At 48.6% G+C, this 18240-nt stretch overlaps 2 protein-coding genes, 1 long non-coding RNA gene and 5 other non-coding genes across 8 annotated transcripts in view; 7 read left to right on the top strand and 1 right to left on the bottom strand.

Moving 5' to 3' along the window:
- Positions 1 to 1176: 1176 nt before the first annotated feature.
- Positions 1177 to 1248, bottom strand: TRNAA-UGC (transfer RNA alanine (anticodon UGC)). The gene has a single exon. It is a non-coding gene; the product is annotated as a tRNA-Ala (tRNA).
- Positions 1249 to 1495: 247 nt separating this feature from the next.
- TRNAD-GUC (transfer RNA aspartic acid (anticodon GUC)) lies at positions 1496 to 1567 on the top strand. The gene has a single exon. It is a non-coding gene; the product is annotated as a tRNA-Asp (tRNA).
- A 1770-nt stretch (positions 1568 to 3337) lies between these two features.
- On the top strand, positions 3338 to 3410 carry TRNAF-GAA (transfer RNA phenylalanine (anticodon GAA)). Its single transcript has one exon. It is a non-coding gene; the product is annotated as a tRNA-Phe (tRNA).
- Positions 3381 to 7021, top strand: LOC130542459 (uncharacterized). Its single transcript, XR_008957028.1, has 2 exons — positions 3381 to 4373; positions 6585 to 7021. It is a non-coding gene; the product is annotated as an uncharacterized LOC130542459 (long non-coding RNA).
- Positions 3899 to 3970, top strand: TRNAD-GUC (transfer RNA aspartic acid (anticodon GUC)). The gene has a single exon. It is a non-coding gene; the product is annotated as a tRNA-Asp (tRNA).
- On the top strand, positions 6335 to 6406 carry TRNAA-UGC (transfer RNA alanine (anticodon UGC)). The gene has a single exon. It is a non-coding gene; the product is annotated as a tRNA-Ala (tRNA).
- Positions 7022 to 12515: 5494 nt separating the features above from the next.
- Positions 12516 to 15603, top strand: UBC (ubiquitin C). The gene is made up of 2 exons (XM_026514694.3): positions 12516 to 12615; positions 13474 to 15603. The coding sequence occupies exon 2, from the start codon at positions 13477 to 13479 to the stop codon at positions 15532 to 15534; it is 2058 nt and encodes a 685-aa protein (XP_026370479.2). The 5' UTR covers positions 12516 to 12615; positions 13474 to 13476; the 3' UTR covers positions 15535 to 15603.
- A 286-nt stretch (positions 15604 to 15889) lies between these two features.
- The window catches only part of SCARB1 (scavenger receptor class B member 1), a 109216-nt gene continuing 106865 nt past the window's right edge, over positions 15890 to 18240 (top strand). Inside the window, exon 1 of the mRNA XM_057306007.1 lies at positions 15890 to 16502. The gene's annotated coding sequence lies outside the window, so the exon portion shown is untranslated. The remainder of the gene's footprint in view (positions 16503 to 18240) is intronic.

Here is an 18240-nt window from a genome sequence, read left to right as displayed (position 1 = left end):
AATACACAGCCAGTTGCAAAACCCTTCTTAGAAATCACTGCCTTAATCCAGTTAAGCAATGGTCAGAGGATCTGAGTAGACACTTCTCCGAAGACATCCAGATGGCTAACAGACACATGAAAAGATGCTCAACATCACTTATCATCGGAGAAACACAAAACCACAATGAGATATCGCCTCACACCTGTCAGAACGGCTAAAATTAATCAGAGAAACAATAGGTGTTGGTGAGGATGCGGAGAAAGGGGAGCCCTTTGCACTGTTGGTGGGGATGCAAACTGGTGCAGCCACTCTGGAAAACAGCAGTTTCCTCAAAATTTCAAAATAGAACTACCCCACAATCCAGCAATTGCCTACTAGGTATTTACACAAAGGATACAAAAATACAGACTTAAAGGCATATATGCACCCCAATGTTTCTAGCAGCATTGTCAACATTAGCCAAACTACGGAGAAAGCCCAAATGTCCACCGACCGAGGAATGGATAAAGAAGATGTGTATATACAATGGAATATTGCTCAGCCATCAAAAAGAATGAAGTCTTGCCATTTGCAACGACATGGATGGAGATAGAGTGTATTATGTTAAGTGAAATAAGTCAGAGAAAGACAAATACCACATGATCTCACTCATACGTGGAATTTAAGAAAGAAAACGGATGAACATATGGGAACGGTGGGAAGGAGAGAGGGAAACAAACCAGAAGAGATTCTTAACAATAGAGAACAAACACGGTAGATGGAGGGAGGTGGGTGGGGGATGGGGTAGACGGGGAATGGGCATTTAGGAGGGCACACTTTATGATGAGCATTGGGTGCTAAATGTAAGTGATAAATCACTGAATTCTACTTCTGAAGCCAATATTGCACTGTATGTTAACTAAAATTTAAAGGAGAAAAGAGAAAAGAAATCACTGCCTAACGGCTCGAATAACTAGGAGTGTAAAAACGCAGATTACTGGGCCCACCTCTGACTGTTGAACCGGACTCTCCAAGAGGGAGGGAGTTACCCGAGCATCCGCATATGGGACCAGGCCAGGGACGTTTCCTAGCGCTGCCCTGTCCATGGGAGCTCATTTCTGAGACCCAGTAATTGGTAGCATCTGGGTCCTCCTCCCTGCTTTGCCCTCCCCTGGTGCGATTTTAAGCAAAAAAAAAAAAAAAAAAGTTAAAAAGTGGAGATGCCGGGGATTGAACCCGGGGCCTCATACATGCAAAGCATGCGCTCTACCACTGAGCTACATCCCCTTGTCGCAAACTCGGTTTTCTGGGAATAGGGATATCAGAATCCGCATCTTCATCCCTTTTGCACGTTTCTTCCTTCCCGGAGGTTCAGTATCTTCGATCCCCAGAGGCCTCTTTGCGCCCTAGAAGCCCACCAGCCAGGGGCGCCGGGCGCTTCACCTGCAAAAGCCCAGGCAGGGGCGGACAGGTGCGGTGGCCGGAGAGCGCTATGTCTATATGAAGTGATCCAGAAAGGCCCCAGCATGGTTCGTCCTCGTTAGTATAGTGGTGAGTATCCCCGCCTGTCACGCGGGAGACCGGGGTTCGATTCCCCGACGGGGAGACTAGGTAATCGTTTTAACATTACAACGGGTTTTCCTGACATTCCCTCTTAGGCGTTACAGAAGCGGCTTATGCGGAGGGTACTCAAGAGATTGCCTCCTAAGTATAAAATATGTGTATATTGTGAGTGTCTTCCGGTTCTGATGGGCCTCACAGTAGCAACGGTAGATTACAATTATATAGCTCTCACCATGCAGCGGGCGGTAATGATACGCCCTTTACAGGTGTGCACTCCTGTGAGGGGGCAGGGGCTATCTGGTCCTGTTAGGCACGTGAGGAAGCGCAGGCAGAGAGCAGCTCTGAAACTTGCCCAAGGTTGCATCATTCACAGTCTGCTCGGGCCGCTGGTTACCTCTGGAAGTGAGGACTAGCTTAGGTGGGAACGACTCTCACCGTCCATTCTTTGCACTGTCTGAATTTTATTTTTCTCCCTCCCTCCCTTTCTTCCTTTCCTCTCTCCCTTCCTTTTTCTCTTCTTTCCTTCCTTTCTTCCTTACTCGATTTTTACTGATTTTACTGATTTTACTTCCGTACTCGATTTTTGCTTACGGATACACTTAAATGGTTTCTAAAGAATGGTTTTTAAAGAACTACAGGGGTAGGCGTTGCACGGCATTGTGACTATACTGAATGCCACCAAATTATTTACTTTGAAATGGTTATTTTTATATTTTGTGAATATCACCTCAATTTTAAAAAAATCTTACTTAGCAAAAGATCAAGACTTGTTTGGGGAAGAAAGGAATGGAAAGGGCGGGTGGGAGTGTAAATGGCTTCAACCCATTCAGAAAGCGCCTGGAAAGCTGTGTATTCCGCCATCTCACTTGATTCCATGCATGAAATTTTGCCTTTAGGAAAGGATGCAAAAGAAAAAGCCTACATACGAACAACCTCGGTTTATTTCGCTTCTTAGCGTTGTTATTATACTGAATATCTGGTCAGTGTGTTTGTGGCTGGGCCAGAGGGTCATTAGGAGCTTAGCAAACACTTATTAAATGACTTCACATCATGAAGCCTCCCCACTCCACAAGCTCTCCAGACATCACTCCCCCTCCATTTCCCAAAAGGTGGGGAAGCAGAGAGCGCCAATCCTGGACGCCAGCCTGTTGATTCCTTCATGCCTTGAAGCTGAGCAGTTGCCGCGGATCTGGCGGCCATGCTGGAGGCCAGATCTGAGTCACTCACTGCCCCCAAGGAAAGTCACAATCCGGCCACTGTGTCCTCCACACGCCTTGGCTGGTCAGCATCCCTGTCACACCTTAGGCTGCTTGAGGAGTTACACCCAAAGGGTGACCTTGTTCCTATCACAAGGAAGGGGCTTGAGAAAGTGGAGTTCTGAGCCAGGTACAGTTCGTTCACTTGTTCGTTCACTTGTTCGTTCACTTGTTCATTCACTTGTTCATTAACTCAACGGATATTGATTAAGCACCTCCTACGTGCCAGGCACCGTTCTAGACTTTGAAGGATACAGAATTGACCCTCAGGGGTCGGTCATTTTAGCTGGGGAGACAGAGAACGGACAAGGGAAAACAATACCTAAGCTAACAGTAAGCAGTAAGGGGCTGGGGTCGTGTTGGGAGGCGTGATCGGGGAGTTCGTCTGGGAGGAGGTGACCCTGAAGGACGAGAAGGAGTACGTGCCAGCGAGCCTGGCAGGCGTGGGTCCCTGCTGGTTCTGCGCTCCTGCATCAACCGCCCCCCCGCCCCCGGCGGAGGACGCAGGGCTGGCAGTACCACCAGGAGGAGCGAAGCAGAGCGCAGCAACACCAGCAGCCGAAATAGCTCAGTTGGGAGAGCGTTAGACTGAAGATCTAAAGGTCCCTGGTTCGATCCCGGGTTTCGGCAGTTCCGTTTTTTTTTTCCCCAGATGAAAGGGGGCTAAAAAAATACAACGCCGGAAGAGACGTAGTCAATTCTTTCCAATCAGTTAATGGGTTTCAGTTTATTTAAAAAAGCTCGGAGCGGTATCCATGGGAAACCGGAGCGGAGGGAAACTTTTTGGCAATCCAGGGAACTCCAACAAGGCTGTGTTTTTCTTGACTCCTTTTCTCCCATTTTGTAAACGCGTATTAATCTCTGTGACATGTTTGCTGATATCTGCTCGTTAATTTTGGCTTCCTGTTTATTAATTTCTGCTCCCCGAATCCTGGCGACCGAATCAAGGATGGAGCCAGGAACAGGCTCGCTAAGATGAAGTTAAATCGAGGGGGACTTTTGTTTTTCGGTTTTGAAGAAAAAAGAATAAAACATGAAGCCCTTTGATGTGTGTTCGTACGCAGCGGAACTTGAATGTGCCTTAAAAAGAGTACCTGAAGGGCTCGAGACGGAGCCGGTCCTCGTTAGTATAGTGGTGAGTATCCCCGCCTGTCACGCGGGAGACCGGGGTTCGATTCCCCGACGGGGAGGCTACGAAGTACCTTTTATCCTCCATTCATATATTTCCCATTTCTCTCCCAGACCAAATTCTTCCACTTTTGCAGAAACTCCTTACTCTGGGAAAATCAACTTGACTGGCCGGCGGGATTCGGCCTGGAGGGCCTGGAGGGCCTGGTGGCCATCAAGGTCCAGTTTCCTAGTGTCACATGGTTACGGGAAAGACCAACTTCTCGCAGTGCGGCGGTATTTCCCACCTCCTGCAAGCCCACAGTGGCTGTGAAGTGGTCGGTTTGGACGGTGCTGTCCCCGAACAAGACTGCCAACTTCCAAGGCCAGGAAATGCTCCTTTTGCTGCAAATAATTCCATCCTTTCGTATCTTGCTCAGGGCCCAGGCTGGCCCTTAAAAATAGCTTATGGATTTGAGACAGGAGGTAGGGGGATGCTACACTGAAACGTCTTCTTGTCTTAACTCCTTTGCAGACTCCTTCCTGAGTAGCTATCAGCCTTCTCGGGCTCCTACTCTTTCATTTGTTTGTCTGGGGTTTTGTCTTTGTTTTTTCCCCACATTCATTCTGCAAATATTTACCAAACACTTATTAGGTGCCAGGCACTGTTCTAGGCACTGAGGCTGTAGCAGGAACAGAAGTGGACCGGCCCCTACCCTACCGAGCTTCTGGCACAGACAATAAACAAATACTATAAAAACAGGCTCCCAGGGTGGTAAATGCTGTGAAAAGAAAAAACAAATGGGAGGGTGTACTAGGGAGTGTGTAAGAATGGGCAGGCCCGATTAGTGAGGTGTCCAGGAAGGTCCTACTAAAGTCGTGGATAATGAGAAGGAGCCACTCACCAGGAGATTCTAGGAGCACCCCTGCTGGCAGAGGAAAGGGCGAGTGCAAAGTCCCTGAGGTGCAAAGGAGGGCGTATTCCTGCAGAACAGCAAGGAGGCAGGTGTGCCCAAAGGAGGGGGAGAGAAGGAAGGGATGAGGTCAGAGAAGTGGATCAGAGTGCCTTAAAGGCCAGACTAAGGAGTTTGGATTCGACTTTAGGGTTTTCTGCAGAGAGGAAACACAATCGGGTTTGTCTTGAGCAGAGTAGTGTGGCAAGAGAGTAATCAGGGGCACCTGCTGAACCGAACGCAATCCCTTAGCTCGCTCCCAAACCACGTCCAAAACACCACCTATGGTGCCATCACCCCGAGCTGGGCCAAGGTCTCTCCCCACCAGAGTGCGCATAATAACAACAGCATTTACCACCCTGGGAAGCCACGCTCCGGCCAGACCTTGAACCAGGCGCCGTTCTACACGTTCTGTGCATAGCTGTTCAATGGCCGCACCCCTCCGGGGGAGTAGGCACTCCTCAGATGGCTATTTTATGGACGAGGCCCACAGAGGTAAGGATGTGAAATCACAGCTGCGCGTCTGGTGTCCTGGGCTCCAGCTCAGTGAGGCCTTTACCCCAGAAGGGTGTCAGGCATCAGCGGGCTGTAAGGGAGCTGACTGGGGGACCGAGGTGGCAGGACAGGTCGGGGTGTGTTCTCCCCATCAGAGTAAGTGACTTGTTTCCTGCCAGGAAATCTCAAGTGCTGGTGGAAAGAGGTGACACCCCCGCTTCCTGCCCTCTCCTTGCCTTCGCCGTTCCTTCACCCCGGAGTGGCCCCCTGAGGACTTGGAGGACGCAACATATTCTCTCCCCTGCGGTGCTTCCTAAGCACTCTGCACAACTGTGCGAAGTGACGGTTAAAAAGGGTTCTTTTCAGTGGGCTGTGCAAAGCGATCCCTCCCTCAAAGCCATGATTCTGGAGCTGGATCTGTTTCTTTTTAATTTGCTTATTTTTATATAAGAAGAGTTGGGGGGGCAGGTCTGCAAACCTCAAACATACTGAAGGTCGGGATTTTTTTAATTAAGTTTTTGAATTCCAGTTAGTTAACTTACAGTGTTATATTAGCGTCAGGTGTACGATACAGAGATTCAACACTTCCATACACCACCCAGTGCTCATCCTGACAGGGGCGCTCCTTAGTCCCCATGACTTGTTTCACCCTGGAATGGCTTTAGAGGACAGGGAACCAGACATTTCTGGATGGAGGTGCAATCAGGGCAACACCCTTGTTTATTGGAAAGAAACTCATTTTCCTTCCCTTCTTTTCTGTGATGAGCAACATTAAAAATAGGTCCATTTGCCTTTGCTCCGTAGTCCTGATATCAGCTAGAGTTTCAGCTGTAAGGCTATACAGAACAGTCCTATTTGGAAAGATTTATTTTGGTTTGCTTATCCTAGACCCCAACACACATTTAATTATACAAAATTTTAATTCAGGAAAACAAGAAAACAAAATCTTCTAAGTATCGAGTATAGCAAAGAATTTCGGAAAGCAAAGCAAAAGGGGAGGGGGATGTAGCTCAGTGGTAGAGCGCATGCTTTGCATGTATGAGGCCCCGGGTTCGATCCCCGGCATCTCCACCACGTTTTTTTCATTTGTTTTTTCTGATTCTTATTTTCTGCTCCTGTTCTTCATCGTTAAAGCGACATATATGTGATTATCACTCCTCCAGTCACTCCTTGGAGGTGGGATTTTCACGATAGGCGCGATCCTCCGTTTCTGAAACCCGTAACACTCCTGATGTACTTTTGTTGGCAGAGGCTAAGGGGAGCTGTTAGCAGAAAAATGTAAAGGCGAAGATCATCTGATGACTAAAACCACAGCCCGGGTGAGGAAGATCAACTGGGGAAGTCACGGACCTGTTCCTGGTATTGTGACTGCAGTGAAAGGCCCCCAGCACTCGTGACTGATTCCTCGCCATCAGAGGGCAAGTATGGAAAGTCTGACTGTGTTGGCCCTTGCCCTTTATTTGTGCTGTTAATAACCAACCAGTTTGGGAGTGACCCAAAAGGAAACCAGCATTCCCGGCAGGCAGGATTTTGCTTCCTGCTTCATCAGTGACAGGTCACAAATCGAATGAATTAATGAATGAATGAATGAATGAATGAATGGCTTTGATGCACATACTGTTCACGTTTATATTTATACACGATTTGTATTTTATCATTAAAGATCAAAGATGTATTTTATTGAAAGAAGAGATTCTGTTGCATTCTGCGGGTTCAGTTCTTTGCCTGCAGTAATAATGAATTCCTCACCCATCAAATCCTGTCTCTCATGTGACTTGACCTCATATTTGAAAGCATAAAAACTTCTCATCTTAGATCTGGAGGGATGTGACTCTCTGCACAGCGTTCCCTTTTGAGATGAAACTGAAATTTGTGAGATGACTCACCCGCTGGGTGGTGGCGTTTTGGTGACAGCTCCTGTTGCGAATGAGCTTCTGTGAAGGTTATTTCTCTCCAAATGTCAACCAGGTTTTAAGGGAACAAAATGTCGAGGTAATTTCTAAAGTTATCAGGCCTCACCCAAAACTAACTATATGCTTCTGTTTTTACTTTGTATCTTATAATTAAATATTTCTAATAGCACACTGACAAGGAAAAAAAATACCATGGGGTGTGTTGGGGAATGTAGCTGCCTAGAAAAGAGGTAGTGAATCTTTGAAAAATATGTCTTTTTCAACTATTACATTTTATTTTACACTTAAAAAAACAAAACTTATTATATGACATCACTAGAGTAGTCAAATTCAGAGAGACAGAAAGTAGAAGAGAGAGTGGATGCCAGGCACTGGGGGAAGGGGAAATGGGGAATTTTTTTTTTTTTAAGATTTTATTTATTTATTTATTTATTTGAGAGAGAGAGAGAGAGAAAGAGAGAGGATCTCGAGCCGACTCCATGCTGATTGTACAGCCCGCTTTGGGGCTTGATTCCAGGACCCCTGGATCACAGCCTGAGCCAAGATCAAGAGTCCAGCAGAGGGAGAGGGGCTCTCTCTCAGGACCCTGGGATCATGACCTGAGCCAGAGGCAGACGCTTAACCTACTGAGCCACCCAGGTGCCCCCTCCCCCAGAGAGCTTTTTTTAATGGGCACAGAGGGTCAAGTTTGCAAGATGAAAGAATTCTGGAGATGGGTGTTGGTGACGGTTGCAGAACAATATGAATATTGAGGGTAGCAGGATATGACAGCACCAAATATACCACTTTGATATTACTTTGAGCTGAAATTACTTGAAAAATAGCAGATAGGGCAAGAGGCTGTCTGTGAACTCTCCTTACGTCCTAAACGCAGATCCTTCCAATGGGCTCAGCCATTGTAGACCCCCTCTCTGGAGTTTCACCAACCAAGGAAGGCTGGCTCCTGTCACAAGACAGGAGACTAGAAGTAATGCTGTAGGAAAGACGTTAGGGTTCAAAGCCAACGGCCAAGAACGAATTTTTGAGACATCTTTGGTGCAAAAAGGTGATTTTATTCAAGCACAGGGACAGGACCAGTGGGGAGAAAGAGCTGCACTGGGGTCATGAGGAGTGACCCGTTGTATACTTTCAAGCTGGGAGGGGGTTAAGGACAGCATAAGTCTCTAAGGAATTTGGAAGCAAGGTTTCCAGGACCTTGAGGGGGCTAGCTAGTGTTGGGAAAAGGTCATTTATTACTGTTTAATAAAACCTGAGTCATGAGACCCCTCAGATGTATATATATCAGTGGGTCATATGCTTGGGGGATGATTGCCAACATGTATCTTGGGGACTTAGAGATAAAGGAAATTTCTAAAGGAATTTTTATATGTTAAAGTAGACTCACAGCATCCTGGGGGTCGGGCTAGGATCGTCCTTTGCCCTTAGCAAAGTAGTAACATCGAGGCTGTTGAGTCCCTAGAGGAAGGTCACTCTGCCTGTTTCAAGGACTCGTCAATGGGCTGTAGGTAGTAAAGAAATTTAATAATTTTTCTTCTGCCTTTGTTTCCCATGTCAGTAAGACACTAAACTGTCACAAACTATCCTACCTCCCATCTATTCTATTCATCTTCCCTAAAAACATTTACTCCCCACTGAAAGGCCTATATCCCCCTTCTCTTTCTCTATTAAGATGGTCTTTAAGCCTAAATTCTAAAACCACCTCTGAGTTATTCATTTTCCTCTGGGTATTTCCCATGTTTACATGAACTATACATGTTCATAAACTTCTCGGCTTTTTTTCCCCCCTCTCTCTCTCTTGTTAATCTGTCTTTCATTACAGAGGTCTCAGCTAAGAACTGAGGGTAAAGGGAAAATTATCCCCCTCCCCCCACAGTATACCTAACACGACTGAACTGTAGGCTTAAAAATGGTTAAGATGGTAAATTTTGTTATGCGTATATTGTGCCATAACTTAAAAACAACGAATTAAGAACAAAACCAATCCCCTGTAGACTACCTTACTTCTCAATCTTCCTGAAGGAGGCAAATTTGGGGACTGGAACTGAAGTCTGATTTTCTGCCTGGTGGGGGATGAAACCGGTTATCTGGTTATTTTTACACTGGAGCAGCCTGGGCCCTGCTACACAAAGCAAATGCACTCACGTAAACAGGAAAAAGAAGAGTCCCTTGGGCTTTCTTTGCCCCCTAAGCTGCAGATACCTTTGACTACCTTTTATGGTTATATAACCAATGACAAAGCAAGGCACATGTTTCCCAGCCAGCTCTTGATTTCACTCTTTCTCTTGGGCGGGGGGGGGGGGGGGGGGGGCGGGGAACGTTTGCAGATCATTGGCTCTTGGACTTTCTCATGATGCTGAGTTAAGTCCCATACATGGTAGTGACCTTCAGGGGAACCAAATTCTTTAGGGAAGGAAGAAAGGCAGGCAGACAAACAGGAACCAGTCCACCAGCCCCCCCCACACCCCCACAGCAGCCCGACACCCAGGCCCTTTGTGAGCTCAGCCCATCACGTGCTCACTGCTGCCCGCCAATCCCGCCGTGTTGCTGGGCCTCTGTCACTCTTCGTTGGTGCCGGCTCTGAGGCAGTCTCTTCTGGGGCGCTTGCAAAGGCCGGATCTGTGGGTGGAAGGAACTGAAAATGGATCCAGTGACTCACCCTGCATCTCGCACATTCTAGCACATTACATTCTAGGTCAGGGGATTTTAGGTTTCAGGGACGTGACTTGATACCCAATTCCTGGGTCCAAGTGGGACATGTAGGTTTTGGGAGGCCTTCTCAGCAAATAGAAAAGCAGCTGTAACGAGGACAACAAAATTCCTCTGTAGGGCTGGGTTTCTCAACCTCCTTGGCGTTGCCGACATTTGGGGCTGGGTGATTGTGTCGTCGGGGATGTGCAACAGCATCTCAGGCCTCTGTTACCAAATGCCAATGGCACTTCCTCCTCCCCACTAACACCACAGCTGGGACAACCAAAAATGGTCTCCAGACATTGCCAAAGTCCACTGAGGGGCCAAGTCACTCCTTGGTTGAGAATCACTGTTCTAGAGAAAGACCACGGCCACTTATCTCACTTTCTTTTCCCCTCCCTGTCACCTTAGTGCTCTTGGACAAATGTTTACTTCTATTTGCTCTCACACAACCCATTGTTGGACTTAGGAATGCAGGGATGTTTCAGAGCATTTTTTGTTTTCCCTGCTGGGGACAACATCAGTGTTCTCATCTTATAAGAATGTTTTCTCCTTGAAGATAATCCTGGACCCACTTCCCACCCTCTGAGCCTCTCCCTCCTTCCTCCTCTTATTCCTCCTCTCCCTCCCCCGCCTCTGAAATCAACCCTGTTTTTCTCTGTACCTTTCGGACTCTGGAAAAAGCTATGTCACAAAGCTCGTGACTCAGCCTTTAAAGAACATGAATCATGAGGCCGGCAGCAAAAGCCACAGCCAAAAGCGGGCAGGGTGTGGTATGAAGCTAAGCCTCGTCACCTTAGAAAGAACCTTGGCGTTCTGGTTCTCTGAAACTTCTGCCTGAAATCTGGGGAGAAGTTCCCCTATAAAGAACCTCCATGTTTTGTTCCTTTAAAACCTCTTTACAGAAATAACCTTCACAAAAATCTGGATTGGAAGTTATTGGGGTCTCCTGATAACCTGAAAAATGACATTTTGTTTTTATTATTCATTTAAATTTCCCAGTAACAAATTCATTCTCTTTGAAAAATGTTAAGAATTGCAGACTAAAGTCTATTTTGAAACTTCCTCAGACCTTTTTTCAAAAATACCTACATACACGGATCACCAAAGAAAATACATAGCAGTTTTGTTTTGATTCACATTTTAAGAAAGTTTAAATAATACAATGTTCATAATTTAAAACCAGAATGAGTCTTTTTTTAATGGCAGAACATTTTTAAGTCAATTTTCCTTCTTTTTTCTTTGAAGGCTTTGAGGATGGAAATTAAAATATCTTCCCCACCCCCTATATTGTAGAAATGGGAATATTTCTAGAAGAGTCCAGAAGGGTCAGTGGCTGGGGAATTGAGCATGTGAGGGAAACTTTTCACCGTAAATTTCCAAAAACCTAACTTCTCACCATATTCGTATATTTTATCTTTTTTATATTCATATAGTTTAAAAACACTTTAAAAAGACGTTGAAGAAATGACTTAGAAATCACAAAATGGGTGGTGGTAAAAACGGAAAATACCTGGCAGGCAATCGTTTTCTCTTCTTTTATTCAATTGGAACTTTGCCGTAGAATTAAATTTTATATTTGGGATATTAAATTGTGCCCCCCCCCCAACAAATGTACAGGACAGGGATTCAATTAGTGTGTTTGAAACCTCAGGCCTAACTAGGTTGGATTACTGAGCTCCACCGAATATCAATAGGAATAAAGACGGGACGCCTCCGTGTTGTATTCAAGTACAGTCTTCTCGAACCCAATCTGGCGCAGATGAAACAGGAAGGCCAAAGAACAATCTAGAAAGTTCGCTCGGCTTCCAGATGCCCCTCGAGTAGGCGGACAAAGCCTCTGGGGTTCCTGCTCCTCTTTTCAGACTTCGGCGTGGCCAGCCCACTGGCACTCCCCAGAGGGGCGCCGGGGGCTTGCTCCCGCGCTCCCCGAGCGCGGGCTGGAGACCCAGACCTGCCCGCGTCCGACCCCCGCGCCGCGATCTTGTCGAGTCATCCGTCCTGTCCGCGCGCCCGCGCAGGGGGGATGGGAGGGCCACCATAGCGGGGGGGGGGGCAGTGGGGGAGGGGACGGAGTCTGCGCGTGCCCCGGCATGAAGACCCCTGAGTTCGCGGAGGGGCGAGTGGCGCGCGATGCCTGAACCCTCTCCGTCCAGGGCGTGTCTCGAGAGCCCCGGGGACCGTTGCGACTGAGGGGAAGGGGCGTCGGGGTCGGGCGGCGGGGACAACCCGCTCCGACGCCCGGAAGACGCAGCGCCGGGTTTTCGCGCCTTCCGAGGGCCCATTCCCCTCCTCCCCCCACCCCCGCCCCCGCCCCCGCCCCCGCGGTCGAGCGCCGGCCACGTCCGCGGTCGTAGCACTCAACGAACAGGTTGATCCCTCCGCGCGGGAGCCGAGGACGGCGGCCCCTTCCTCACTAGGTTCAGCCCTACAGCCCATCCTTGATAGGTAAACATTTCAGGGGGGTCTCTTAGATGGTTTGGGGGGGCACTAGTTTTCTCTTCAAAGGGCCTGAAGTGTGAGAAAAGTAGTCCCTTCTCGGCGTTTCTGCGGAGGGATCCGTTGGAGCGGGGCTACCGATTGCTATATAAGGAGGCGCCGGGTGTGGCGCAGGCAGTTCCGTGGAGGCCGGGAGTTCAGTTGTCGTTGTTCTGCGCGCGCTGCTGTCACAGCCGCTTGGTGAGGAGTGGGCCGCTACGCTGGCCCCGGGGTCTTGTGGTCGAGTGGCTGCAGGGGAGGCGGGAGGCTGAGCAGCCCGCTGGTAGCGGAGCAGCGATGGAAGGTTTTAGTCGCCCAGGGCGCGGGAGCGGGAGTTCTTTGAGGAGGGGGGACGCAGCAAAATGGCGGCCGCTTCGGATCGCTGGCTGGGAGAAGCTGGGCTGCGAGGCGGGCTGTGAGGTTGCAGAGAGAAGCCTGGGAGGGGGATGGTTGTGAGTGGATGACGGCGCGACGGGCCCGTGAGGCTTTTACGGGGCTTATTGTGCAGTGTGCGGGGGGGAGCCGACGTGTGCTCCGCGGCCGCGCTGGCGCCAAGCTCCGCGTCTCGTCGCAACGAGTGGGCACTAAGTGCGGGTGCCACTCAGCGTCCTGCGCCCATTCTAGGGGACGGGACCCACTCGCCCCGCCGGTCACGTGATGTCACTCCTTTGTCGGCTCACAATCTGGGGTGGGGCCTCCTGGTCCTATGTATGAAGCTGACTTTGGTCAGTCGCGGGACACAAGGGTTAGGCCCGGGAAAGACCCTGCGGAATTGTCCGGGGCAGACATCAGTGAGGTGGGAGGGGAAGATAAGTAAGGCCCGCGTCTTCACTTGACCGGTATCCATGTTTTTCTCTCCTTGTAGGGGTCTGAAAGTTGGCTTTGGAGCTTATTTGAGCTTAGGGAGCCTGTCCTATTTTTTCCGGTTAGCTTTCTTAGGCGAGGCTTATTTGAGTCTTGGGCAAACGCGGCAATATGATCAGTAACTTAGCAGTAGGATCCTGTTTGTGTGTGAGTTGTCTGCTACACTCCTGGGTTCTTTTTGTTTTTTTGTGACAGACAATGCAGATCTTCGTGAAGACCTTGACCGGTAAAACCATCACCCTGGAGGTGGAGCCCAGTGACACCATTGAAAATGTCAAGGCGAAGATCCAGGACAAGGAGGGCATCCCCCCCGACCAGCAGAGATTGATCTTTGCTGGGAAACAGCTGGAAGATGGGCGCACCCTGTCTGACTACAACATCCAGAAGGAGTCCACTCTGCACCTGGTCCTCCGCCTCAGGGGGGGCATGCAGATCTTCGTGAAGACCTTGACAGGTAAGACCATCACCCTGGAGGTGGAGCCCAGTGACACCATCGAGAATGTCAAGGCGAAGATCCAGGACAAGGAAGGCATCCCCCCCGACCAGCAGAGGTTGATCTTTGCCGGGAAACAGCTGGAAGATGGGCGCACCCTGTCTGACTACAACATCCAGAAGGAGTCCACTCTGCACCTGGTCCTCCGCCTCAGGGGGGGCATGCAGATCTTTGTGAAGACCCTGACCGGTAAAACCATCACCCTGGAGGTGGAGCCCAGTGACACCATCGAGAATGTCAAGGCGAAGATCCAGGACAAGGAAGGCATCCCCCCCGACCAGCAGAGGTTGATCTTTGCCGGGAAACAGCTGGAAGATGGGCGCACCCTGTCTGACTACAACATCCAGAAGGAGTCCACTCTGCACCTGGTCCTCCGCCTCAGGGGGGGCATGCAGATCTTCGTGAAGACCCTGACCGGTAAGACCATCACCCTGGAGGTGGAGCCCAGCGACACCATTGAGAATGTCAAGGCGAAGATCCAGGACAAAGAGGGCATCCCCCCCGACCAGCAGAGGTTGATCTTTGCCGGGAAACAGCTGGAAGATGGGCGCACCCTGTCTGACTACAACATCCAGAAGGAGTCCACTCTGCACCTGGTCCTCCGCCTCAGGGGGGGCATGCAGATCTTCGTGAAGACCCTGACCGGTAAGACCATCACCCTGGAGGTGGAGCCCAGCGACACCATTGAGAATGTCAAGGCGAAGATCCAGGACAAAGAGGGCATCCCCCCCGACCAGCAGAGGTTGATCTTTGCCGGGAAACAGCTGGAAGATGGGCGCACCCTGTCTGACTACAACATCCAGAAGGAGTCCACTCTGCACCTGGTCCTCCGCCTCAGGGGGGGCATGCAGATCTTCGTGAAGACCCTGACCGGTAAAACCATCACCCTGGAGGTGGAGCCCAGTGACACCATCGAGAATGTCAAGGCGAAGATCCAGGACAAGGAAGGCATCCCCCCCGACCAGCAGAGGTTGATCTTTGCCGGGAAACAGCTGGAAGATGGGCGCACCCTGTCTGACTACAACATCCAGAAGGAGTCCACTCTGCACCTGGTCCTCCGCCTCAGGGGGGGCATGCAGATCTTCGTGAAGACCCTGACCGGTAAGACCATCACCCTGGAGGTGGAGCCCAGCGACACCATTGAGAATGTCAAGGCGAAGATCCAGGACAAAGAGGGCATCCCCCCCGACCAGCAGAGGTTGATCTTTGCCGGGAAACAGCTGGAAGATGGGCGCACCCTGTCTGACTACAACATCCAGAAGGAGTCCACTCTGCACCTGGTCCTCCGCCTCAGGGGGGGCATGCAGATCTTTGTGAAGACCCTGACTGGTAAAACCATCACCCTGGAGGTGGAGCCCAGCGACACCATCGAGAATGTCAAGGCGAAGATCCAGGACAAGGAGGGCATCCCCCCCGACCAGCAGAGGTTGATCTTTGCCGGGAAACAGCTGGAAGATGGGCGCACCCTGTCTGACTACAACATCCAGAAGGAGTCCACTCTGCACCTGGTCCTCCGCCTCAGGGGGGGCATGCAGATCTTCGTGAAGACCCTGACCGGTAAGACCATCACCCTGGAGGTGGAGCCCAGTGACACCATCGAGAATGTCAAGGCGAAGATCCAGGACAAGGAAGGCATCCCCCCCGACCAGCAGAGGTTGATCTTTGCCGGGAAACAGCTGGAAGATGGGCGCACCCTGTCTGACTACAACATCCAGAAGGAGTCCACTCTGCACTTGGTCCTGCGCTTGAGGGGAGGGGTCTAAGTTCCCCCTTTTAAGCTGTTGACAAAATACATTGCACTTTTCTTTCAATAAAGTTGTTGCATTCCCAAATAGTGTGAGTTTTTATGGGGAGAGGTGCTCTTTTTAGTTTGGATGGGGTGTGAGGGGGTCAGGGTTTTCAGTCTATCAAGTGATTTTAGTAACCAGAAGGTGAGAAATGTCTTAAAAAATTCAGAGGTTGCAGTTAGGATTCTCTGTATGTAGCTCACATGTAGGTATACTCGTAAACCTACTGATTTTTTTGGGGCGCCTGGGTGGTTCAGTCGTTAAGTGTCTGCCTTTGGCTCAGGGCGTGATCCCGGCGTTCTGGGATCGAGCCCCGCATCAGGTTCCTCCACTGGAAGGCTGCTTCTTCCTCTCCCACTCCCCCTGCTTGTGTTCCTTCTCTACCTCTGTCAAATAAAACCTTAAAAAATAAAAATAAACCTACTGATTTTAAAAATACTGAAGTTGAGGTTGGTTTGTGAGGTAACTGAGAGTGGGAAGGTTTCTGGGATGCCAGCAGGAGGGAGATACTACAAAGAGGGTGGGGGTGGTGGAATCTACAGAAGAACCCGTTTTAATACATAGGTCTATTGAGATTTGAACTGCACAGAAAGCCGTTTTACCAGATATTTTAAAAAGAATGGCAAGTAATGTGTATTAAAAAGTGTGTCTGGCATTATGCTCAGAAGTTTAGGACTCAGTGGTTATTTATATAATGACGATTGTTGATAGAAATGTCATAATTGATAAGTTGTCAAGATAATCCTCAATTTCCTAAGACTATAGATGAAGGATTTGTATATAACAATTGGTGGGAGAGGCGACTGTCTCTTTGTCTTTACTTGGGAAAGTTTATAGTAGCTTTTACCCCATCAGATGCTGCTCATGAGGAATCCTTTTCCTAACTACAAGCAAAGGTGGAAGTCCAGGGAAGCTGGTTGAATGTAAGGAGTCGACACCTGGTGGTAGGTACCCCAGACATCAAAACCATTAAGGGACTGTGCCCAAAGCACCGCTGTTGTCCCCTTCCCCAGTTTTAGGGTATCCATGTGCAACCTCAGGTGTACAGGAAACTTTTGTGTTGTCTCCCAAAAGTAAAATAGCTTAAGTCCACATCCTTAGCTTTGGGGATAAAACTAGAAAATGCCATTTGAGAAATACGTAAGTCAGGCTAATTGTTGAGGTTTTTCACTTTGTTGATAGAAGTACACGGGCGCCTGGGTGGTGCAGTCGTTAAGCGTCTGCCTTTGGCTCAGGGCGTGATCCTGGTGTTTCGGGATCGAGCCCCACATCAGGCTCCTCCGCTGTGAGCCTGCTTCTTCCTCTCCCACTCCCCCTGCTTGTGTTCCCTCTCTCGCTGGCTGTCCCTCTCTGTCTAATAAATCAAAAAAAAAAAAAAAAAAGTACACAAAATGTGTAGGACACTTAATTTCCATGACTCATCCATGTAAGTTGACATACAGGTTAAGAAACAATCTCAGGAACTCCACTAGCTCTTCTGGTCACCACATGAAGGCGACCCGCAAAAAATCTGATGCTCATTCCAAACTCGCTCCAGCATTGGAGAGAAGACCTCAACAGCGTCCTGAAAATGACCACTGCAGGACAGGTGTCACATGGTTCCTAAATCAGTGATAATGAGTGCTTTTAAAGTCTTCCAGGGGTACCTGGCTGGCTCAGTGAAGTCTGCAACTCTTGACATCAGGTTTGTGAGTTTGAGCCCCATGCTGGGTGTAGGGATTACTTAAAAAATACAAAGTGTTCCAAGTACAAGAGGTTCAGTGACTCACAGTTTTGCGAACGTGGGGCTGGTTCCTATTGTTACAGCCGAATTTCTCTTAGGGTGGAGACCCTGAGTTCCTTGTGCAGAGCTAGAGGGACCTTGGCATTGGAGCACAAGAGCATCATAGCACTGTCTAATAAAACTGTCAGCCTGGTGGGGATGCTCAATTGGGAATTCCCTGAAGAACACTTGGTTCTTTGAAGTCAAGTGCTGCCTGTCCAGTTTAATGAAAGGAATTGCTAATTACAAGTGTAAATAATAGAAAAGTTCTGAAAAACTACAAACACGTTAAAATCGATGTAGAGAGTTCATGTAAGTTTACTCCCAGGAAGAAACAAGTTTGGAATATATTTGCTGCTTATTTTAATTACAACATATATACATTGTGTGTGTGTGTGTGTGTGTGTATCATAAAGTCCACCTAAGTTCATAATTTCCCAGGTTAACTTTTTTTCCTGGTGATAACTACTTTTAAGGTTTGGTGCTTTTTTGGACTTTAACCCTATATTATGTAATAAATACACCATAGTTATTTGTATACATACATATGTGTATACGCATGTACATGTAACATATAGGACCATTGGCAATACAGGGTTTCTCAGCTTTTTTAGGCTGAGTAATCATGGACATCTTTTCATGTCACCGTATCTAGATCTACCTCCTTTTTAGTACTCTTGCTATTCCGTTCTACGGCCGCCCTATGATTTAACCTGTGCACCGACATCTGTTTCCAGGTTTTTGCTGTTGTACTGCTGCTGCAAAGTACATGCTTACGCACAGCTCTTTTGTATAATAATATTTTGAAAAGTATGGCATAAATGTGAGATTTCTATGTAATAAGGTTCTTAGGGATAATTAAAGATAATCCTCTTTAGGACTTATTTTTATAATTATTTGTCCCATGATACTTTTCTATT

This window comes from Ursus arctos, unplaced genomic scaffold, assembly GCF_023065955.2.
Source record: "Ursus arctos isolate Adak ecotype North America unplaced genomic scaffold, UrsArc2.0 scaffold_34, whole genome shotgun sequence".
In the NCBI taxonomy this organism is placed as follows: Eukaryota; Metazoa; Chordata; class Mammalia; order Carnivora; family Ursidae; genus Ursus; species Ursus arctos.
Note: the sequence above shows the minus strand (reverse complement) of the source record. Positions and strands in the feature narration are given on the sequence as shown.

What these genes read in the sequence shown, in the direction of transcription:
- UBC (XM_026514694.3), top strand. Translation starts at nt 13,477, where the DNA reads ATGCAGATCTTCGTGAAGACCTTGACCGGTAAAACCATCACCCTGGAG.